This window comes from Stylophora pistillata, chromosome 4, assembly GCF_964205215.1.
Source record: "Stylophora pistillata chromosome 4, jaStyPist1.2, whole genome shotgun sequence".
Lineage (NCBI taxonomy): Eukaryota > Metazoa > Cnidaria > Anthozoa > Scleractinia > Pocilloporidae > Stylophora > Stylophora pistillata.
The window spans coordinates 40865816-40886545 of record NC_142522.1 but is presented as its reverse complement, the minus strand read 5'-3'; the positions used below and the strand labels follow the sequence as shown (position 1 = coordinate 40886545).

The 20730-nt window shown below is 37.8% G+C and overlaps 1 protein-coding gene across 1 annotated transcript; it reads left to right on the top strand.

Moving 5' to 3' along the window:
* Positions 1–1824: 1824 nt before the first annotated feature.
* Positions 1825–20585, top strand: LOC111340556 (uncharacterized). The gene is made up of 32 exons (XM_022947415.2): positions 1825–2067; positions 2145–2373; positions 3238–3312; positions 3659–3795; positions 4261–4299; positions 4874–5380; positions 5692–6072; positions 6402–6452; positions 6883–7164; positions 7398–7575; positions 7676–7812; positions 8230–8316; positions 8907–9001; positions 10135–10338; positions 10688–10756; positions 11105–11213; positions 11333–11503; positions 11832–11889; positions 12002–12119; positions 12492–12535; positions 12989–13118; positions 14008–14114; positions 14653–14755; positions 15017–15167; positions 15614–15683; positions 15992–16058; positions 16407–16492; positions 17057–17183; positions 17816–17857; positions 18672–18749; positions 19693–19822; positions 20027–20585. Coding segments are annotated over exons 2-32 (4029 nt in total). The 5' UTR covers positions 1825–2067; positions 2145–2179; the 3' UTR covers positions 20029–20585.
* The last annotated feature ends 145 nt before the right edge of the window (positions 20586–20730 follow it).

Below are 20730 nucleotides of genomic sequence, written 5' to 3'. Positions count from 1 at the left end.
GTGAGTGTTTGGTTTTTTTTTTTTCCTTTCCTCTTTATTTCGTCAGGGCTTTTGTGACTTTTGTCGTGAACAAACTTCGGAAACGTCTGGCTCACACAAAAATAACTTCAGTTAATTTTTAGCGTCATGGAAAACTGTCTCTGAATCGAAAAGAAGAGAACCCAGTTTGATATATATGCCTAGCAGTACAGTTGAAAATCTGTGAAGAGGCAAAATAAACCAAGGAGAGACAAAGATGATTGAGTCTAGGAAAGATGATCTTGATCGGTTAAAATTACCACGAGAAACCTGACAGTAATAGTTTCTATGAGTTAAGTAACCCCTTAAAAAAATAAAGTGGACTAAAAACTACACACCGTCTGCCAGAGTCACCAAGGTTTCCATCAAAGGTCGTATGCTACGCCTATAACTATATGTTTCATGTGTAAGACCTGGTGTTCCCTTCAAACTAAAGCCTGGTTTCCATATGATCGTCCCGATCGTCGCAGTCGTCTCAAAAAATGTTCAGACGATCGGGACGATCATATGGAAACGCTACCCAGACGATCGTAAAGGATCCGGACTACCGGGACGACCTCGATCGCTTGGATAGAGTTGAGTTCTATCCGGACGAACGGAACGATCAGATAAATTGTGAAGCGATCATATAGACCACTTTCAGAAATGGCTGCCGGATTAATATTCTTTTGTTCAAATTTCAATTAGCCCTACTGGCCTCGTTCCCCAGTACAAAATTCAAAAGAAAACATTATCTCAAGCGAGGCCAGTAGGGCTAATTTAAATTGAAATAAAAGAATATTTATACAGCAGCCATTTATGAAAGTGGTCTATGGGAACGCTCTCAGGTGACTGAGACGATCGGGACGATCGGAGGCTATCCCAGAAGTCATCATTCTCTAGACACATGGTCCATTTCAAAATGGCGGTAGAAAACACTTAGTAAAACAGGTCGCTCTTTATGGAAGAAGTGCAAAAATATCCTGCAATTTACAAAAAATGTTATAAGGACTATAAGAATAAGTTTATAAGAATGAATATCTGGAAAGCAATAGGAGAGAAATTTGGCTTGGACGCGGCTGAAGCAGAAAAAAATATAAGGATGTCCGAACCGCGTATGGGCGATACTTGAAAAAGAAAAAGTCTGTTCCATCTGGTTCCAGACCCAAAACCTGTGTCTTCGTGGGATTCTTCGAGCTCCTCTACGGCGCAATATTGAAAGAATGATAAGATAACAAGCCAGCAGACTCGCTCTGCGATTGACGTCCGCCATTTGCTTTCCGAAGATCGCGCCAAAATTGTGTTGTCGGACCCAGGAACATCGCTGACGACCGCGCGTATTGAGTCTTTGAAGCGATCGAGACGATCTTATGGAAATCAGCAATCGTCCCAGTCGTCCTGGTGGTCTCGAAATTTTCAGTGAGGCGACTGGGACGATCGGGACGATCCGGACGATCATATGGAAATCAGGCTTAAGGCGGCATGTCCGGATATAGTATTACCAGTTTAGGCATGTCAGATGGATCTATTTTTTCCCGTTTATCATGTTTATTTGTGATGTCTTATGGCCATCAGCCAGACCAATATCATAAAAATCCTCATACATTCCTTATATATCAAGATGACATCTTCGAACTGATTGACATAGTTAGTAAAAGAAAATCGTTGACAATAAAAATGTATTTCCATTGGAAAGAAAATCGATAACTTTAAATGTCGTTTCAGGGTAACAATTTTGATTTTCATTATTCTTTAAAACTCACGTCAAACATATAAACGAGTTCAAACTACTCTCGTTTACACTTTAAAAGTGCATTTGTTTAAATTGTCAATAGTGTTTGATTAATACTGAGTCAGACAATGACCTAGCACAATTACTCAAAATAGAAGGACAAGTTAACTTCAAATTAACATTTGAAAAGGAAATGCCGTTTAATGGACTTATGGTTAGTTAAACAAAAGATTAGAGACTAAAAGGAACCCTTGAGAAAGCACTTGTTTTTTGTTAAAAGCGAGCTTATTAATGCATCTGCTACCTGACGACTGTAGGCTTTCGAAAAATTTTCCGCGGTAGGTTTCATTTTTTTTCATCAATAGCTAACTCAACACAGGCGGTTAATATTAACTAATTTGTTTTGACATTGTAGACACGGTGTTGCACAATCTTTTGAAGCTGCTTACCATGAAAACACTAAGGTTTTATTCATTGCTGTTGATCTGGAGTGCGTATGCTAGAAAGGTGAACAATTTTCCCTGTGGCGAAGTCTGTGAGTGCTCAGGAAACCAACAGCAAAGTTTTCCAGGACTCTTGGCCGACTGCAGCGGGCGAAATCTCAAGAATCTTCCCGTTCGATTACCTCAGGATACTGAGTATCTGTGAGTTTGCTTTCTTATCAATAATATTTCGCTTTCGGGTGCTAGGTTTTACACGTTGGTAAGGCCTTCGATTTGAAAGTAAAATCGAGGACTACTAACTTTGCTTAAGACTGGCTGGAATAAGGTGAAATGAAACTTTCATCATATATTGATCATTTCGATCGTTTAAGCCAATTATGACCTTTGCTACGTGTTTTGTTTACTTTCTGAAAATATAAGTTTCATCAGCTTGCTTCTCACTTCTGTTTAATTTTTAAACCGTATAATCTTAACGTGAAAAATAATTTAGAGTCATTCAAAGCCGGGAAACTATTCATCCATTTAACTTTTTTGCGCTCTGACGTAGAAGTTTGTCTTCACCAAGATCTAATATCCGAATTTTTTGGGCATTCGTATCTTTTAGACCGTACTCAACTTCGCTCACAGAACATTTTTATTTGCATATTCATTGACTGATTTTTCAGTCCAAAGAAAGGCAAGAGAAAACAATAATAGGATGCGTGAGTAATAATCTGCTAGAACAGAGAGAGAACAAAGTTATTCCGACCGGAAACTTCGCTAACGGGAAGCGCCAATATTCTCTGTTTGTTTCTGTTTCAGCGTCTTTGTAATGATAAGGCTCGACTTCCGCTACTCTCTAAAAACCAATATTCGTCATACTTTATCTAAATTGAAGCCCTGAACATTTCCTTAAAAGTGTTCTCGGCTAAAGTTTCGTATGAGTTGCAGACGTTACATTATCTGTCACACAGCGGCTAACTGGTGTCAGCGTGACAACTTCGCGTGACAACTGGGTGCAAAAAAAACTTCTCTTCAAAAATTTGTTGGCGATATTTTAATCTGATATATATTCTTATGTTTTAGAGATCTTTCAAGTAACGCGATATCCACTTTGTCATATCAACAAGTCATTGATCTTCCACAGAACTTGCGTTTACTGTAAGTTTGCATAGGGGTTACTGTATCTTGTAAATTCAATATTTCAGTTGTCTTTAGACGTCGAAGTCGTTGAATTTTCATAAAGAATTTATGTCCCTTTTACTGTTTTATTTCAAATTGCTGTTGAATCACAGAATATTTCGTATCTATTGTTCATCCTGTATTTACACTGCTGTAGAAACCTAAAAGACGTGTCCAAGTTCATGTGAAGCTTGCTTTCATTTGGTAAAAGTTCTTCCACCCTCTTTCCCCCATAATTCTTTAAGATTGTCTTCATTGCCACAACATACTAAGATTATCACCTTTTTATAATGTTTCCATGAAACGTTTCTCCTTTTGCTTCAAGAAATCTGTTAGACAATCCAATAGATTGTGAAGACATAACTCTAAAGCAACTGGCAGCTTCTATTGCTCTCAAGTCCAACTGCGGCCAAATATCAAATTTTGCAATGAAAAGTGACCTGCATTTTCCTCACTCGGAAGGTAAGCTTACCCTAAAAAGGGTAATATATATATTTAACCAACCCTAAAAGCGGAGCTCCCAAGTTCGTATTATTAATGATAACATAAAAGATGTGCATTTGCCAAGACTCGCCTGAAACACCCCTCCCTTAGTTTTGAGAGTTTGCCCTACCCTACCCGTGCAATCTGAAGGCACGTACGTACGTAAGTACGCTCGGTCAGTCACTTGACAACCAAACGAAAAGAGGTTGACCATATTCCATGGGTATGAGGCTCTGCCCCGCTAAGAAAGTAAAGGGTCAGTATCCTCTCCCCCTTGGGAGGGTAAAGAAAGGAACTCCATGCCTACTTGTACAGATAATTTTTTTTAGTCAGTTAAGTTTATCATTTTCTTCTTCTTGCATGTATTCATCATAAACGTTGAACAGTTTTTCAGAAATCTCGTTTTTTAACTATCGTTTCTTTTCTGATATCTCTTATTAACAGAATCAAAAATAGGAAGTCGTAGGAAAAGATCAGTGGCAAGTAAGTTGTTAAGAATACGATGGTAATAAGCCATACAAGAACCTGCATGCGTACAAGTCAAAATGCATTCAGTAATGCATAATGCACGATGACATAATGCACGTAACACTTGGCGAGTTACTATGCATAACCATGCAGTCAGAAATCCAAGGGCTGTTAAGGTGATCTTTCGTTTATAATTAGTTTTGATATTTTCAACAAAGTTACGTTTCGTGCGCGCTTGAGTCGAAACACTCTTCAACAGTTATATAAAAATGCTCTTATCTTTTCTACGAATTAATCGTTTTGCACAAGAATTAAGAAAGACAAACCCAAACGGGTTATTTTTCGAATTATCTTATAATTTTGTCATTTAATGTTTTATTCAATGTTCTTGACAAAGTACAATTTTGAGAGAGATCCCATTTTGGACTCTGTAACTTACATCTGCATTTGCAATTGCTAATGATATTGAGATAGAACAACAATGAGCATAATCAAAGTAACAAGAAACAGAATGTTGACATTTTTACTTTTTCTATTATCGTAGAGGAAAGTCACTCATTGCAATATTTTTGTCGATCTTCCAACACAGATTGCCAGGCAGGATCAGCGAACTGTATGAATCATACTTGTGGCGGCATCGATAATTGGCTGTCGTATCAGACTTACTGGGGATGCTGTAAGGGTGTTATCCATGATCTGCGAGAGACGTATTGCTCAGAAAACCTGGGCGTTATGCAATGCGGCAAAGTATTTCCAGAGTTTAGATGCAGGAATGTCCACTGTATACCAAAGCCATGGGTATGCAACAAAATGAACGACTGCCAAGATGGAAGTGATGAAGTTGGATGTGATGTGTGTAACAAAACTGATAAGTTTCGATGCTGGAATGGGAGATGTATTCCGCAATCTGCTGTTTGTGACGCGTACAACGACTGTGGAGACGGAAGCGATGAAACGTTCTGCCGGACTTTACGCGGTGGATGGTGCAACGCAACAGAGTACAGATGCCCCACCGGTAGTTGTATTCCACTAGCAAAAGTGTGTGATGGCAAAGCAGATTGCACTGACAAGTCAGATGAAATTGGGTGCATAGTCAGTAAGTACAGACAAAATATATTTTAGTTAAAGTAACACAACGGTCAAATGTTGGGGATAGGTAAGCTGATCAATTTTTTACCGCCCACACGCCAATTTTCGCCACAAATAATAAAGGAAAACAATAAGAAATAACGGTTCATACCAGATTTACAAAAACTTAATTGATAATTTTAAGCATAATTTTTAAAGGAAACAAAACTTGGAACTTTTCATAATCGAAACTTTTCTAGCTAAACAGGTAGCCTATCAAACATTTTGGTGTGAGTTTTATCAAACCTTTTTAACGTTTCCCAAACATGTTTATTGTAGCTTGTAAAAATGGATGGAAGCTTTATCAGTCATCTTGTTATAAGTACTCGAACCGTCAAAGCAGATGGACTGATGCTGAAAGTCTTTGCCAGAAGGACGGAGCACATCTCGCGAAAATTACCAGTGAACAGGAACAAGATTTCGTCTTTGGCCTAGGTGTTGATCAACCGTTTCAAATCTGGATCGGTTTGCGGGCGCAAGGATCCTCAGGAAAGTTCATTTGGACAGATGGATCGCCAATTGGTAACTTTAATTTCTGGTCGGCGGGTGAGCCCACTCAAGGTTCTGACATTTGTGTGGAAATGCTTCGTAATGATAATCGAGGGCGGTGGCAAACTGGCCAGTGTACAATCAAACACAGTTCATATGTGTGTGAGAAAGGTCTGTGTAATAGAAATATGTTTTATACAGTCAGCTTTTCTGCTCTGCATTGATAAAGATAATCACTCATCTTCGTAAGTCTTAACGAGAGTGAACACTGTTTTTTTGACGACGACATATCTAGAAAAGATGAATAAATCTTGTTTCTTTCAAGTATTACCATTAGATTTATGAAATGAACGTACGGATGGTCTTAAAAAAATACAGCTGGTGAAGTGTCCATTGAAAACTTTTTTTGACGTTATCATTGGCTACGATAAAAAAGATTTGACAAAGCCCGCTGCCAATCCTGATAGTTTTCCGCGTAAAATATATTCCTTACATTGCAGAGAGAGCATGTAACATTGCAGGAGCAAGTGGTGATTGTAAGACTGATTTTGGTGAGTTTGGATGACATTAGTGCTAAACCTTACACAAAACCTCACAGATAACAAGAGTGGCACGGGATACTTTTACAAATGCCTTTTCAAGTCTTTTTCTTGAAGGTTCTTGGATCGACAGTCAAGTTCTCGAGCTTAGAATAAGATCAAGGGCGCACTAGTAACATTTGTTAGTTTATTTGCCATTGAGTTGCTCCATCATTCTCCTGACTACAAAATATTTAATTGCGCATATGAACCCTTTGGTATGAAAAAGCAACCTTTTAACAAACCGTATTGCGTTTGCAGAAAACGTTTCAGTGGTATAGGAACCCGTTGTTGAAAGTCATCGGCTAGATCTGCTCCAGCTGATCTTTAGAAAGTAAACTACAACTTACTGATTGTATACTACACATGATCTTGTTTATTTTGATGTTGTGCTTCTTTAAAGAAATACCTAAGCTCATGAAGTCTTGCCCAAGCGAAGAGATCATCTCAGCACCATATGATCATAGCGTGAGGTTTTCATGCGAAGCAGCTGGTTTTCCAAGACCCACAGTCACGTTTCTTATTAACGGGGTAGATTCGTATGAGGTAATTAACGATAGTCACACAATCATGGAGCCTTACAAGACAACTTTAACGTATTTTGTGACAATGCCGTCTGACGTGGAGTGTCACATCTCCAACAGAATGGGCAGCACCTTTTGGAGAATAAGAGTTAATTTGAAAGGTAAATCATTTAGTAAGAATTTCAAAAGCGGTGTGTGACTGATAAGGTGTAAGTTTTAAGATTCCAGTATCAATTGCCAAGGAAAATCTTTGAAGAAATCTTCAAAAGAGTAGAATTTATGGCATGGAGAATAAAAAGTTTCTCGATAAATTTAAACATGTTGATCCATTTTCCAGACCGTGTGATCGTTGAACGATAATCTAACACATTGTTCAATTTTTTCTTTTTAACAGATGATAATCCGTCATTTCTCAAAGCCGTCTTAAAACTAACGAATGAGACTTTCACGTCTGATCTCAATAATCCTTTGTCTGAGAAATTTAAAACACTGGCAGCTTGGCTGGAGAATATCCTAATGTCTTTTTACGCAGGCGTTCTTGGTTTCCGAGATGTGGAAGTTGTAAGATTCAGGTAATTTCAGCCCATTTAGATCTTACTTTGTGAAACTCGAGTGTAGCATGCTGTATGATACATCTTTTTCGATGTGATACAATTTGGCTTAACATTGTAGAAATGGAAGTGTCGTGGCAGACATGCTCCTGTCTACGGCGAATGGAACTTCATCAGTAGTTCAGAAAAAACTCCTTGAGGCTGTGCGCTCGAAAAGCTTGCGAAATTTTGAAGTTGATTCGTTTGGCGCCGTGACAGGTAAGGGATCATCCATTTTCATGAAGATAAATGAATTAGACAGCATTCTAGTGATCGTCCGTTTGGGAAAATAAACTTCTGCAACACTTTCCGCTGATCTCTGTTGTTGTTGTAGTTGGTTTGTTTTTTTGAAAGTTTCACACTAATCCAGGGTAATAAAGGTCGAGGTTCAAATTAGCGCCAATCGATCATGACTTGGCGCTTGGTAAATTTAGGATGTACCTCATCGCCAGCCAGTGGCTTTTCCAGGGGGTAATACTGTGCCGTCAGAATAGGTCCACTAAAGACCTATGGTTGGTAGCCAATAGGAACGCAAGAGGCAAGATTCCCTTCATCTTATAACAGTTTGCAGGATCAGACATTTTATAAAGGTTTTTTTTAAAAAAAAAAACAATTTACTTACATGTCTTTCCTTAGCGTGTGCAAAGGAATTTTTTAACGTGTCTTGGAGTGGTACTTTTGAGGGAGAATTTGCCACACAGAACTGTCCCAGAGGAGCAACGGGTGAGTCAAATAGCGGTAAAAATTATGGAAACCATTCACACAGCATAAATTTAATATTGCAAAGACCTCCTGTTCAACCTAGAACAAAACAATTCAATGTATTCTTGATAGCAAAAAAATGTCAGTGGCTTTATTTTATACTCTGCTATGTTGAGTAGAAGAGAATCCCAGACGACATAAACAGCCATGATTATTTGATAATTTAATCAAAGTGTCTCTGGGGTGAACTTCTGGATATACTGTGCAAAATATAATTGCTCATTTCGTGGGTTCAAGTCACATCAAACCCCCACATAACTCGTGGATATGCTAAGCATAAAATCACTTCCCTCTTTTAACTGACACTTCTATGAAGGAAACAGTTTTCCTTTGCTTAGCCTGAGAGTGTATCTTCAATGGAGGTTCCACCGCAAAAAAAATACTGAGTCGGGTTTAATTCGATGCATCAAGGTTTCTTATGTCGAAGTATATATTAGAAAAATCGAGTTTCCAGATGGAAAAACTCGATTTTTCTCTTATATTAAAAATTGTTTATTTCATCTTTAGAAGTATATATTGCGATGTTAAATGCCTCTTCCGTCCTACTTTAGGTGTGGCCAAAAGGAAATGCCTTAACGGCGGTGTGTGGGGATACCCTGACTACGGAGATTGCACCAGTGAGGAATTCCATCAACTGCAAGAAAAGGTCTTGAGTTTGAAAGGCTATTTTGGGTGATATTGTTTACACTTATTCTTAACAAGCTCCGCTCTTTAAACTCGTAACGAAGAAGTATTTCTCAGCAAAACCACAGTAAGAATCCTTGGTTGAATAGATAATATTTTCTGATCAATCCCGACTGTATTTGTAAACACATTTTATAATGATTGTTCGTGGCCCATAGAGGACATGACACATTTTTTTTCTTATCGCGCGATAAAATCAAAATATCACGCGATAAATCGAAATTATCGCGCACTAAATGATAAATTATCGCGCGATAAATAGAGATTATCGTGCGATAAATTAAAAATTATCGCGCGATAATTAAGAATTTACCGCAATATTTAACACTCAGCGTGTGCGCGATATTAGTCACGCAGTCAACACAGTAACATGTGGTTGTTAAGGTATTCTTTGAAATGACGTTTACTTTTTGGAACAATACATTTATCCAGCGCTGTATTGCGCCTTACATCGGCAATGGCTTACCTAATACTCTACAGAGGAACGGTATCATTAATCACTACTTTTCTTTTGATCTGGCTTACTTAGAGATCCTCGCTTTTCTTTTAATAAGCTTGCGCCAGCTGAAACCAGTGCTTGGGCGCCAGGGTCTATTTTTTTAAATATGGACTGGTGAGCAGCACTTCTGCGAACAGTAATTTTAGCTGAACTGTGGCCCCCAAAATATTTTTCTCACCTTACCTTACACATTTTAAATTTTTCACAACTTCGCCTGTTCCCGTTCGTAAGTCCGGCCAAGCCTCTGTGGCCCTGAATAAGTCTACGACAATTAGACGAAACGCGTCGGAGAATAAAGAAGTTCGGAAACAACGTGCGTGACAAGCGATTACGTGACCTAAAAAGTTTACCGTTTATCGCGCGATAATCTCCATTTATCGCGCGATAATTTATCACTTTTCGCGTGATAATTTATATTTATCGCGCGATAAATATAAATAAGGATAATTTACACCATTTATATCGTCTAATTGGGCTCCTGTTTTAGTAGCTTTTCAGCAGTACCATATGCCCAGCTTTTATGTTTAAAAGGAGTAAGTATCACCTCTCCTACCAATTAGGTTTAAAAGAGTTTTATGCCTTTCTCCTTCCGTTAGATGAACGGCTTGTTCACCTCATCAAATCCCTCTAACGGAAAACTCACAGCTATTATCACTGAGCTTTCTTCTCTAACTCAACCGAAGAAATACGATTCTGTGATGGCTGGAAATATCAAGACATCGACGCAGATTTTACAAAATGTGGTCTTTTACAACAAAAAGTTTTCTGACAGTCGGGAAACGGTGTCAGCAAATATCGAGGTAAGAGAACAATTTTACAAAGTTTCTTCAGCTTGTTTCCAATGTCAGTCTCGATTGTTAGAGCACGCAACGTTGTTGATATTCGATAAAAGATAGGCCTGAACATGACACAAATCCCTTTTACCAGCCAAAGAGAGTTTCGGAACTACATCTCCTCACTGAAAGTTTGACTCTCATCCAAGCAACAGAGGAGCATTCCCAAATCCCATTTGACCCCTTGACGCCGCGAAATATTTACAGTTATGTCATAATTACATTAGACTACTTATATCATAGTAACTCCGTCTATTGGGAGTTATTTAAACACCATGTCATGTAAATTTTGTTGTTGTTGTTCAATTTTTATCAGGGATTTCTACAGACCGTTAGTAATCTCCTCCACACGAACAATCTCAGAGATTTCCAGCGCCTTCAAGAGGTACACATGGTATTTCTCTGCTCCCAAATAACCTAAAATTTTCTATTTTTTTTTGTGGCTTTTATTTTTTACGATTCCTTGTAATGCCTTATGTCCGTTCAAATTGTATCATCTGTGGTACTCTAAAGGCGTGTTTTTTCTTCCACTGGAGGAAAGTTTCAGTCAACGGATTTTCAGAAGAAGTCAACTTCCGGGACCCTCTTAAATACTTGAACGGCTACCATTCTCCTCCTGCTCCCTCCCCCCACCCCCCCCCCCTCCTCCCCTGCGCTAATCATAATTCAGCGCTGTGGGACATTCTTTCTCTTTTTTGAATTTCACCCAAACTATGTTACCTCTTGCTAATAGACCGATAGCACTACAACTGATTTGACCAGAATAATCGAGGATTATGGACTTCAGGCAGCTGCTGGACACGAAAAAACCGAAAGGCAAAGCGTGGTGAAAGATAACATAGGTAATAACAGCTTTGTTTCAAATGATGAAATATCTTCATAGAGACGGGAAACCTTTAAAAAAAAAAAAGAGAAATATTGGCGTTATGCTACGTCCTTGTCCGTTTTTTTTCTCTTCCAGCTATGGAAACAAGACTTGTGCCTGGCAATGTGCAAGAACCTTTGGTGTTTCCAAGTCATTCAGATTATGAGGATGGCATCCTCTCTTCACCAGCATGGGCTAAAAGTGGAAAGCAGTTTATCGAGTTACCAGTAGAAATATTCAATCGACAATCCCATCGTTTAGCAAACGGTACAGTAATTTCCAAATAACGTTAGTCACACAAGTAAGTGAGCAAGCATTTAACAAACCAGGTGAAACTAACAACTAAGAAACAAATAGATTTTATTAAATCAAACTCTGTATGAACATACCTTAAGGTAATCATAGCGTGGCATGATTTATTAATTTTACTGAAGGCATTTCGAGGCACATTCCCATAAATGGGCATCAGGCTGGTTACATGTGTAGCGTTTTGATTGGCTCATTGTTATATTTGTCATTACTTCGATTGGTTGTTGTGATTTCTCTGATCTTGCTTTTAACAAAATTATTCACGTATTATTATTTTTTACTTCAGGAACAAATGTAGCCAGTTTTCTTTTCAGAACATTGACTCCATTTTTGTCACAGCAGAGGTGCGTATTGTCACTTCAATTATATTGCGGCAAAACTTATGTGCCGTACATTTTCGTTGTCACTCATTCATGATAAGGAGAGACCAAAACATCTTGTGATTCTTTATTCCAGTGCATTCGAACAATTTGGTAAGGGGTCTAGCGTGGTATCACGTATAATTGCCAGCTCGGTGCAGCCACCTGTTGTGAAACTCGAGAACCATGTTGTGGTTGACTTCTTTGGTATTCAGGTAATTTCATCATGTGATACCCGCATATTCGTAATTAAACCTTCCAACGAAGATCTTAAGAAAAAATCTGTCGACCAATGTGAATTTACATCATTATACATGCATATTAAGTTAACGCTTAGTTAAGTGACGCAACATTTTGCCAAGGCGGTGAAGCTCATTCCATGCTTGCATGAGCGACCGTTTAAGGATGTGCCAAAGGGTGATTGGCGCTTACGAAATGTACTTCATCCCTTTAAGGTTAAAAAAGTGAGAATTTCTATAGTAAAACAACCGTGGTTAATACAAGCTCGTCACCTTGACTTCATCTGCAATGAGATGAAAAATGCAAGGCGGTAAAATCTTACCGTAGTGTTTGATTACTTTTTTTAGGAAAACAATGGCAGTGTGTTTTGCGTTTATTGGGATTATAACATGTAAGTAATAAATAACAAAAGGTAAGTTTTCAGGCGCAATAGCTTAATCACAGCTGATTGAGCTGTTATAAATCTCAGAAATTGTAGAGGAGTTTTGATGCGTAATCTTTGATTACAAGAGCACAAACATGAACCTAGGAGAAAGATCAAAGGAAGTTGAGAGAGCAAATCTGTCAAGCACGTTTTCCTTCAGCGGCTTCTGTTACGTAAATTTGCAGTACAAAGCCTCTTTCCATCTTTGTTATGCCTATGATCCCAAACTATTTAACCTGGCTTCTTTGTAATTCCTAAATCTAATACTTAACGTCAGTGGCTGCCTAGGGTGGCGATGTAAGAAGAAGAACTCTGAGTTGTTCTTTTGAATATTGTAACTGAGAAATTTGTAAGGAGAGAGAGAACGATTGAGTTAATCATTAGTCTTCCTTGTTTAGTAATCAAAGTTTTTTAATTCAGAAATTCCAGAGGCGGAGGTTGGTCGAAAGATGGCTGTAAGCTGGCGTCACATAAAAATGATACAGTCACTTGTAAATGTAACCACTTGACAAATTTTGCTGTTTTGATGGATCCGTCTGGGATATCCTCTGTGAGTTGAAAATTATTTTTAAATACTTTCTTTGCTAAGAATGTTTAAAGTAAATAAATCTCACTATATCATAGCAAAAAGAAAAGTGACGACTAAGGGACATCGTTTTCGGGGGTATAAGCTGAATTATGAATCATCAATCACAGCGGTTAAACTATAAGAATCATAATTCTCCGTTTAAAGCAAGGAATCCTAATTTACAGCTTGAAGGAGGGGGATTGTTTAAAATAGTTAAGTCGTCAATTCTCAGTCAAAATAAAGTTGCTTCCAGATTAATTAGCAGACAACATGTTTACCATAGATAGGTAATACTGATGCACTTTCTCTGAGAACTGAGATGTTTGAGGTTCAAATCCCTTACGGTTATTCAGATGTATCTCTATTCCTCGCCACAGGAGATCATTTTTTTTATCATTCTTTATCAGACACAAAGCAATATTATAACATAACCAAAGTAAAGCGCGCGCTCTGATTGGTCAATTTAGCGTTCCCCATTTGCCCATGGGTGTACGCTGCTGACGTGAGCAAATGCAAAGACTATTTTTCCGCGCGCGCTTGTTTTTTCTGGTCGCGTAAGATTTGTTAAATAAACGGGAACTCTTTAGCTACAATGTATCAATGTTATGTTATAAAACAAATGGTAAACACCACAGCGTACACTATTGAGTTATGGATGCACTTGGGAGGTTTGCTAAGCACTCAAGAAGCTAGAGTCGCTCTCGGCTATCGCCTCGAGCGACTCTTACGCTTCTTTCGTGCTTAGCAACCTCCCGCGTGCATCCATAACTCAATAGTGTACGCTGTGGTGTTTACCATTTGTTGATTCAAAGCATCCAAAGTAACGTAGTAATTTTAATCTTAAAATGATTTGCTTGATATCCCTTCTCAGGAGCACCCGGTACACCAAGAATCTTTGAGATACATCTCTGTATTTGGTTGTTCCCTTTCGCTGTTGGGAATTATTGTTACACTTATTCTTCACTGCGTTTTATGGAGGTTTGTTAACTTTTGAGGTTTTACGAGCCACTTAAGTCATCTCACTCTACACGGACAAATAGGCATACAAACAAAACAGGTTATACTCGATGAAAGACCTTTCTTTACTTTGCCCAAAACTTTCTCCTTGCCCCTTAAATTTTCGTTTGGATGCCCATATAGGTTTTTTCCACTTGAAGTTAACCTATAGCAGGGCTACCTTCCGATACAAACGTTCACAGATTTTTTTGTGTCACCAGGTTATCTACTTTCGCATATTATAAAAATTATTCGCGGCGAGCTAGATATCCACCAGTTTCGCCGACACTGAAGTGTACAATTGTTTTAGCATGTACAGCCTAGACACACAAAAACTAGTTCATTTCTGTCAATATACCAAAACATTATCGGAAATCAAACTCTTGACGACTGATTTTGTTTCTTCGGCTACTCGGAAGTGAATAGTACACTTGCTGATCACTTCCAAACTAACCAATCAGCGCTCACCTTCGTGATATTTACAAAGCGTTTTGATGCCGTACTTTTGTCATTTATGTAGAATATTAAAGTCTCACAAGACAGTGATCCATGTCAATCTGTGTATCGCACTTTTGGCTGCAAACGTTCTTCTTCTAATCGGATCAGCATCCACAGAGAACGAGGTGAGTTCACATACTAAAACTGAATATGACCACTACGGTACCTGTAACGACAAGAAGAATGAGAGAGTGACCCCACAAATGCAACTAGAAATCTTCTACGTGCTACATCCATGTCAAATTTTAAACCTTTTTTTTTTTTAAAGCTATGCTATCAGACACTCGTGTCGCAGAAAATTCTTCAATGTAGTTTCCCTTTCAGGCTTACTTATGGATTTACGATTCTATGCCTTATTTTCGTCCTAAAAACAATCTTTGTCATAGGTTCTTTGCAAAGTAATCTCCGCCTTGCTTCACTTTTTCTATCTGAGTGCTATATTTTGGATGCTGGTCGAGGGAATACAGATATATTCTTCACTTGTTAAAGTATTCGGTGGGGGAAGCAAACAAAAATATTTCTATCTTCTTGGCTGGGGTAAGTATTTCAATTTTTTGATGAAATGATACCTGACTTATGTTAACATGCTGAAGTGTCTAATATCACAAGACATTGATTTAAATACTTTAGCATTTCTTTATCACCGATTTCCCGATGATTCAGTGGTTTAATTGAACATGTCTCCAAACCGAGTTTGTTTATTCGTTACAAAATGGTTTCACTTCTTTACCACCGTATTAACAGTTTTCCAGTAATTCTTTAGAGACCAGAAACTGCTTTACTGAACGGAGATTGTCTGAATTATTTAAAAGTGGGAGAAACGTGTGTGCAGGAACTGATCTACGTATGTTAGACTGCACACGTTGGAAATTCGTCGTTGTTAACCGTCTATTTCATTATCTATTTGAGTATCATTCTGCCTGAGTCTAACGTTGTAATAGCCCTGAAAACTGACCTTTTATCTTACTCATTTCATCTTGCAGGTTTTCCGCTGTTGTACGTTACGATATGTCTAGCAATCACAAGGACAGAAGGATACGGAGGAGATAAAACGTATGTGTTTGGCAAAGTTTAAATGGTTCCTCATTCCCATTTCTTGAATACCTCCTAATGCACCCTCTGCAGCTTTAGTTTGGTTTCCTCGCGTTGCTCTAGATATAAAGCTCTATATAAAAATTATCTGCAATCGATCTAAAGCTGTACAATGTAAATTGACCGTGTTTTCTACCTCTGGTTAGATATATAATTCCAAGACATCTTCTAATTTACGGTTGCACTTGTGTTTGCAAATGAACTCTTCGCCAATGTTGATATTGATGCTTTTAGAGTTTAAACATCCATAGTTTCCCTATTTTTTGCAGATGCTGGCTATCTATCTCATCTGGGTTAATTTGGACATTTATAGCCCCTTCCCTTGCTGTTGTGTCGGTAAGATACGAATGTCCTTGTTTTCTTTGGCAAATACTTAACCAATTATGAATAAAAATCAGCGGTAATGACCTTGAATGAGGTTCGATGACTCATTCATCATTTTCAAAGTCTAAAAGTCAGATTCCTACGAGTTCACATTTAGCAAGAATGTGTGTGAAAATCTTGTTTCACTTGATAACAAACTCTACAAATTGGAATGTGGAGAGTGTTAATTAAGTACTAAATAGTTTTGCTTTAATTAAGTAAGATTGAGTGTTCGGTTTAGATTTTTTTGTGAGGATTGCTACCTATCATCTATCAAATCGAGTGAATAAATATATTTGGTATTACATTCATTGCTGGCAGGTAAATTGCATTATATTTGTATTGGTTTTACGGGCCATGATGACGAGTCACAAAATGATTGGGGCTCAAGACAAAGAAAAAATCAAGTAAGACTCAAACATTAATCGTTGTCTTCTTTATTTTTTTACTCAGAGTATTACTTATGGGGTTTTAAACCAAAATACTTGATAAACACGAAATTCATGAAAAGTGTAAGGCGTCTGTGCAAATTTCTTCGGAAAATTTAAGAAGATTAGAAGATAAACAACGGGATGGATAAAGCTATTTCTGAAAAGGATAGCTCATTGTGCAGCTCTTAAGTTATAGAAAACTTTCTTTACAAGGGAAATGAGAAGAGCAGTCGAAAATAAAACAAGAAAACCTTGTGGAAACGGCACAAGCACTTGCTTTCAGATTTCATCAAATTCTTATTTTCAAATGTATTTATCCTGAGTATGTAACGGCATTACTCTTTGCATGGGATTTTTTCAGTTGAAACAGAAAAAACTTGCATGACTATAGTAGAAAAGTTAAAGAAAGGGAACAGCTTACTTAAGATGGACTTACAGGAGCTTTAGATAGCCCGTGACAATGGCTGTTGTCTTCTTTTTAAGATGGACTTACAGGAGCTTTAGATAGCCCGTGATAATGGCTGTTGTCTTCTTTTTAAGACTTGGTATAAAGTGTTCTATTGTGCTTCTTCCTCTTCTCGGGATCACGTGGGTGTTTGGGGTCTTAGCGTTTGATCAAGCCACAGTGGTATTCCTGTACCTATTTGCAATCTTCAACTCGCTTCAGGTATGTTTCTTTTAAATGGGAGCTCTTAACTTGGATTACTGTTGTAGAGAAATAGTTACGTTTCTTCACTGTGGCGAGACACAACTGGAATAATAAGGCGCTCTTTTTTGACCCACGACGCACTTACTTCTAAAGTGCATGGCGACAGCTGTGATTGGTATTGTGACCTTCATTCAAAGTTATATAAAGAGGACCGCCTCCCGGTTAGCTCAATGGATAGAGCGCTGGACTGCTGCGCGGGAGGTCGAGGGTTCGAGCCCCGGCCGGACCAACACTCAAGGTCTTAAAATAACTCAGAAGAATATGCTACCTTCCTGTAACATCAAGGAATGGTTAGATATTCTAGTCTTCTCGGATAGGGACGAATAAATGGAGGTCCCGTCTCCTGCAGGGTTAGGGGTAGGAGAAGTTAATTTCCCACGCACGAGATTACTGTGTGATGGATGTCCTCCCCTGGGGTGGGATGGGTGGGCTTGTTGGAGCTTAAACCTCGTAGGGGACCCATGTCCTATTGTTTCTGCTCCAGTACTTGGTACAAATCCTCAAATAAAATATAAAAAATACCTTACACTACTTTGAATTTAAAGATTAATAATTCAATTCGTTTGTTTTTTTTTGTTTTTTTTTGGTAGGGCTTCTTCATATTTGTTTTCCACTGTTTATTCGATCAACAGGTTGGTGACATTATGAGGGCACATGAACCCAACTTGTTCTTGATCTGTTTTCAATAAATTTTATTGTTTTGTATAAAGTGATATAACAAATATACAAAATCAGTGAAACAGTTTTTTGGTCTTTTAGATGAGAGGAACACGTTGCTTCAGTAATGCTAAAAATGATAATTTATGCGCGCAAGTTAGAGACATCTTATTAAGGACACTGAATAAGTAACACAATTTCGTGTTTGTTCTGCAGCGCTAAGTTATATTTCGGTCAGGTAAGTGGGGACGAAAACATATCTTTGTTGCCTCTCCTCTAACTCCCTGCTTCTCTCTTGACTTTTTTTCCAGCTTTCCGGTAAAGATTTCTTTATCTCTCGAACCTTCCTCCTATTCAATAGTAGTATCTATACTTTTCACTGAGAAGAGTTGATTGTTCGCTCACCAAAATTCCCTTGCAGTGCACGTTATTACCTGCAATAAAATTATTCAAAGCGTCGAACGAGGCTTCCTTGCAACATGTCAAGTGTCCTTTTTGGTCGCTGAAAATTTCATTAATCACAAATTCGGCGTTAAAAGATACAATTTTCTACGTTAGACAAACATCAAAGACGCACAAAAAAGACCGGAAAGGAGACATACATGGAGAGGATGAACAAAAATCGCAAATGCTTCGCTTGAAATGTTAGTCGAAATCTTCAATATGCATGACAGCGATTGCACATCTTTAAACTTAAAAATGCCTCCAAAATTTAATCTTTTGTGTGTGCTCCTTTAGCACCTTTATATATATAATAAGATGACGAATTTTGCTCGTACCTTTCTTTAGGTTAGGTCAGCAATAATGACATGGAAAAGAAAACGTCAACAAGCAGCTTACGCTTCAGGTGTTGATGCGATGCAAAAGGTATCTTTGTCTAATTCATTCAAATGCAGCAGTTTACTTTGAAGAAATAAACTCAGCCTGTCGAATCAACCGAAAAAATGACGTGAACTCCATTCGATGTATAGTAAACTGATAACTCAGAATGTATCACGTGACTTTCCTTGTCAGTAGCAGGTTCGAGAATGCAGTTTGTAACTTTGGCTACCCACAGTTATTGGTTTGAACTCAGAAGCAACATTTCATCATGTAGTTTGATCTCCCAGGAGATAGTAGTTTTGAAGGGGATTGTTGGCGGGATAGTGCCTGGCGTTTTCGGAAACTCAGACAGAAGTCATCTTCAAGGTCAATTAACACGTTGCTTCTCGGTCTTTTGGTTTAATTCTGGCTTTAGGAAACTGATAAGTCAGATTTACCGTAATGTTATTTGCTGTAAAGTGTTGTAGCATGCAGCAATTTTGATAAGTCAGTTTCAATTCGTCGATATAAAGCTCATTGTTGTCGATGTAGTTCTAGTATTTATTTTATTTCATTTTTATTGTAGTTCTAGTATTTATTTTATCTTATTTTAATAGTTGTATTAATTATTACTGTGTTATTTTATTGTGAAGCGCATTTGAACATTGTATGGAATTTGCGCTATACAAATTATCGTTATTATTATATAACAAAGTCGTTCCATACGGCTTTTTTTTTTGTATATTCATATCGTGAATAGCTAAAACTGTTTGAGTGGTGCGGGTAGTTACTCACATCTGTTTAGATGACTTTGATAATGTGACGTGGTGGCGTTTTAATTAACAGACTCATTTGTGCGTCGGATGTCACCGCCCATAGTTAATACATTCGTGGTAAAGCGTAAATAAGGATATAAGAAGCTGGAAACTGTTAAAAGAGTTTCTAACCCAGCTCATGAAATAGCAGTCATTTTTCGGCTGATACCATTTTGAGCTTTATATTTTCACAGAGCAAACCAGTAAGCTGTAGTCTCACAACGGAGAGGTTACCAAGCCATGGCGTTAGAATGACTGATTTGAGAAACAAGGCAAATTATCAGAACTACAGACGTAGTGGAGAAATGAATGGAAACTTCTCATGTAAGTGGTCCATTTTGTATCGTGTAGCTTAGACTGTGCTAGAGTTCGGTAAGAGGAGGGAAGCAAAGAGGTGTTCGAGCAAAAACGCACGTGAAAAAAAATGAGTACCCAGAACAGACTGCTGATATCTAAGATTAACAACAGACAGCCACATGTACGTCTACTACCCTACTAACCCTATTGTTTTCTTTTCTTTTTGTTAAGAATTCAAGTGGACGAAAGAGAAGCCAAAGAATTAATAAATTAATTGAAAAGACAACAACGAAGACATGAATAGAGCGAAATGGTGACATTGAATCGGGACGATGGATTTCGTAATATATTAAATATGAAGCACATTGGCTATTCATCGTGAATTGAATTTCAACCAACCAAAGAGCAGAGGAGATTTCAGTCCACGGCTTACACAAATTCTAGGTTGCTTTGAATTAAAAAAATCAATAGCTGATTATTGCGGAGAGGAAGTCCCACGTTATTGAGCGTTAGCAGTTATTTATCGCACAATGCTAGCCTCTAGAATTCTTGCATTATCAAAGAACTTAGGTTTTAAAATTCGTGTTTAAGTATAAGACAAGTTGATCGTGTTTTGATCGAAGCGGACCAAGATCAATCTAAATTACTTATAGAATTTAACTTTAAGACTCTAATATAAAAGACGTTTGTAAATGCCACATTCAATTTATTTTCCACAGTTTTTTTGGTATAAATCTCATATTTAATGTACTTCTTAGCTGATATTAAAAGCAGTATTTCTTTTCCTTTAGATTCCTTTTTTTTTTTTTTACAATTGATTTATTTCTACGCTTAGAGAACTAAAACAAGAACTCGTTAACGTCAGTGATTATATTTTCGTTGAAATTTTTCTTTGTTTTTCTTTGTGAATAGAGACTGACATGGTTTATCTATGA

Excerpts from the sequence above, each read along its gene's own strand:
- LOC111340556 (XM_022947415.2), top strand. The coding sequence starts at position 2,180 with ATGAAAACACTAAGGTTTTATTCATTGCTGTTGATCTGGAGTGCGTAT. Across the intron at positions 15,168-15,613 it reads TTTCTATCTTCTTGGCTGGG|GTTTTCCGCTGTTGTACGTT; the intron begins GTAAGTATTTCA and ends TTCATCTTGCAG. Across the intron at positions 16,059-16,406 it reads CTTCCCTTGCTGTTGTGTCG|GTAAATTGCATTATATTTGT; the intron begins GTAAGATACGAA and ends CATTGCTGGCAG.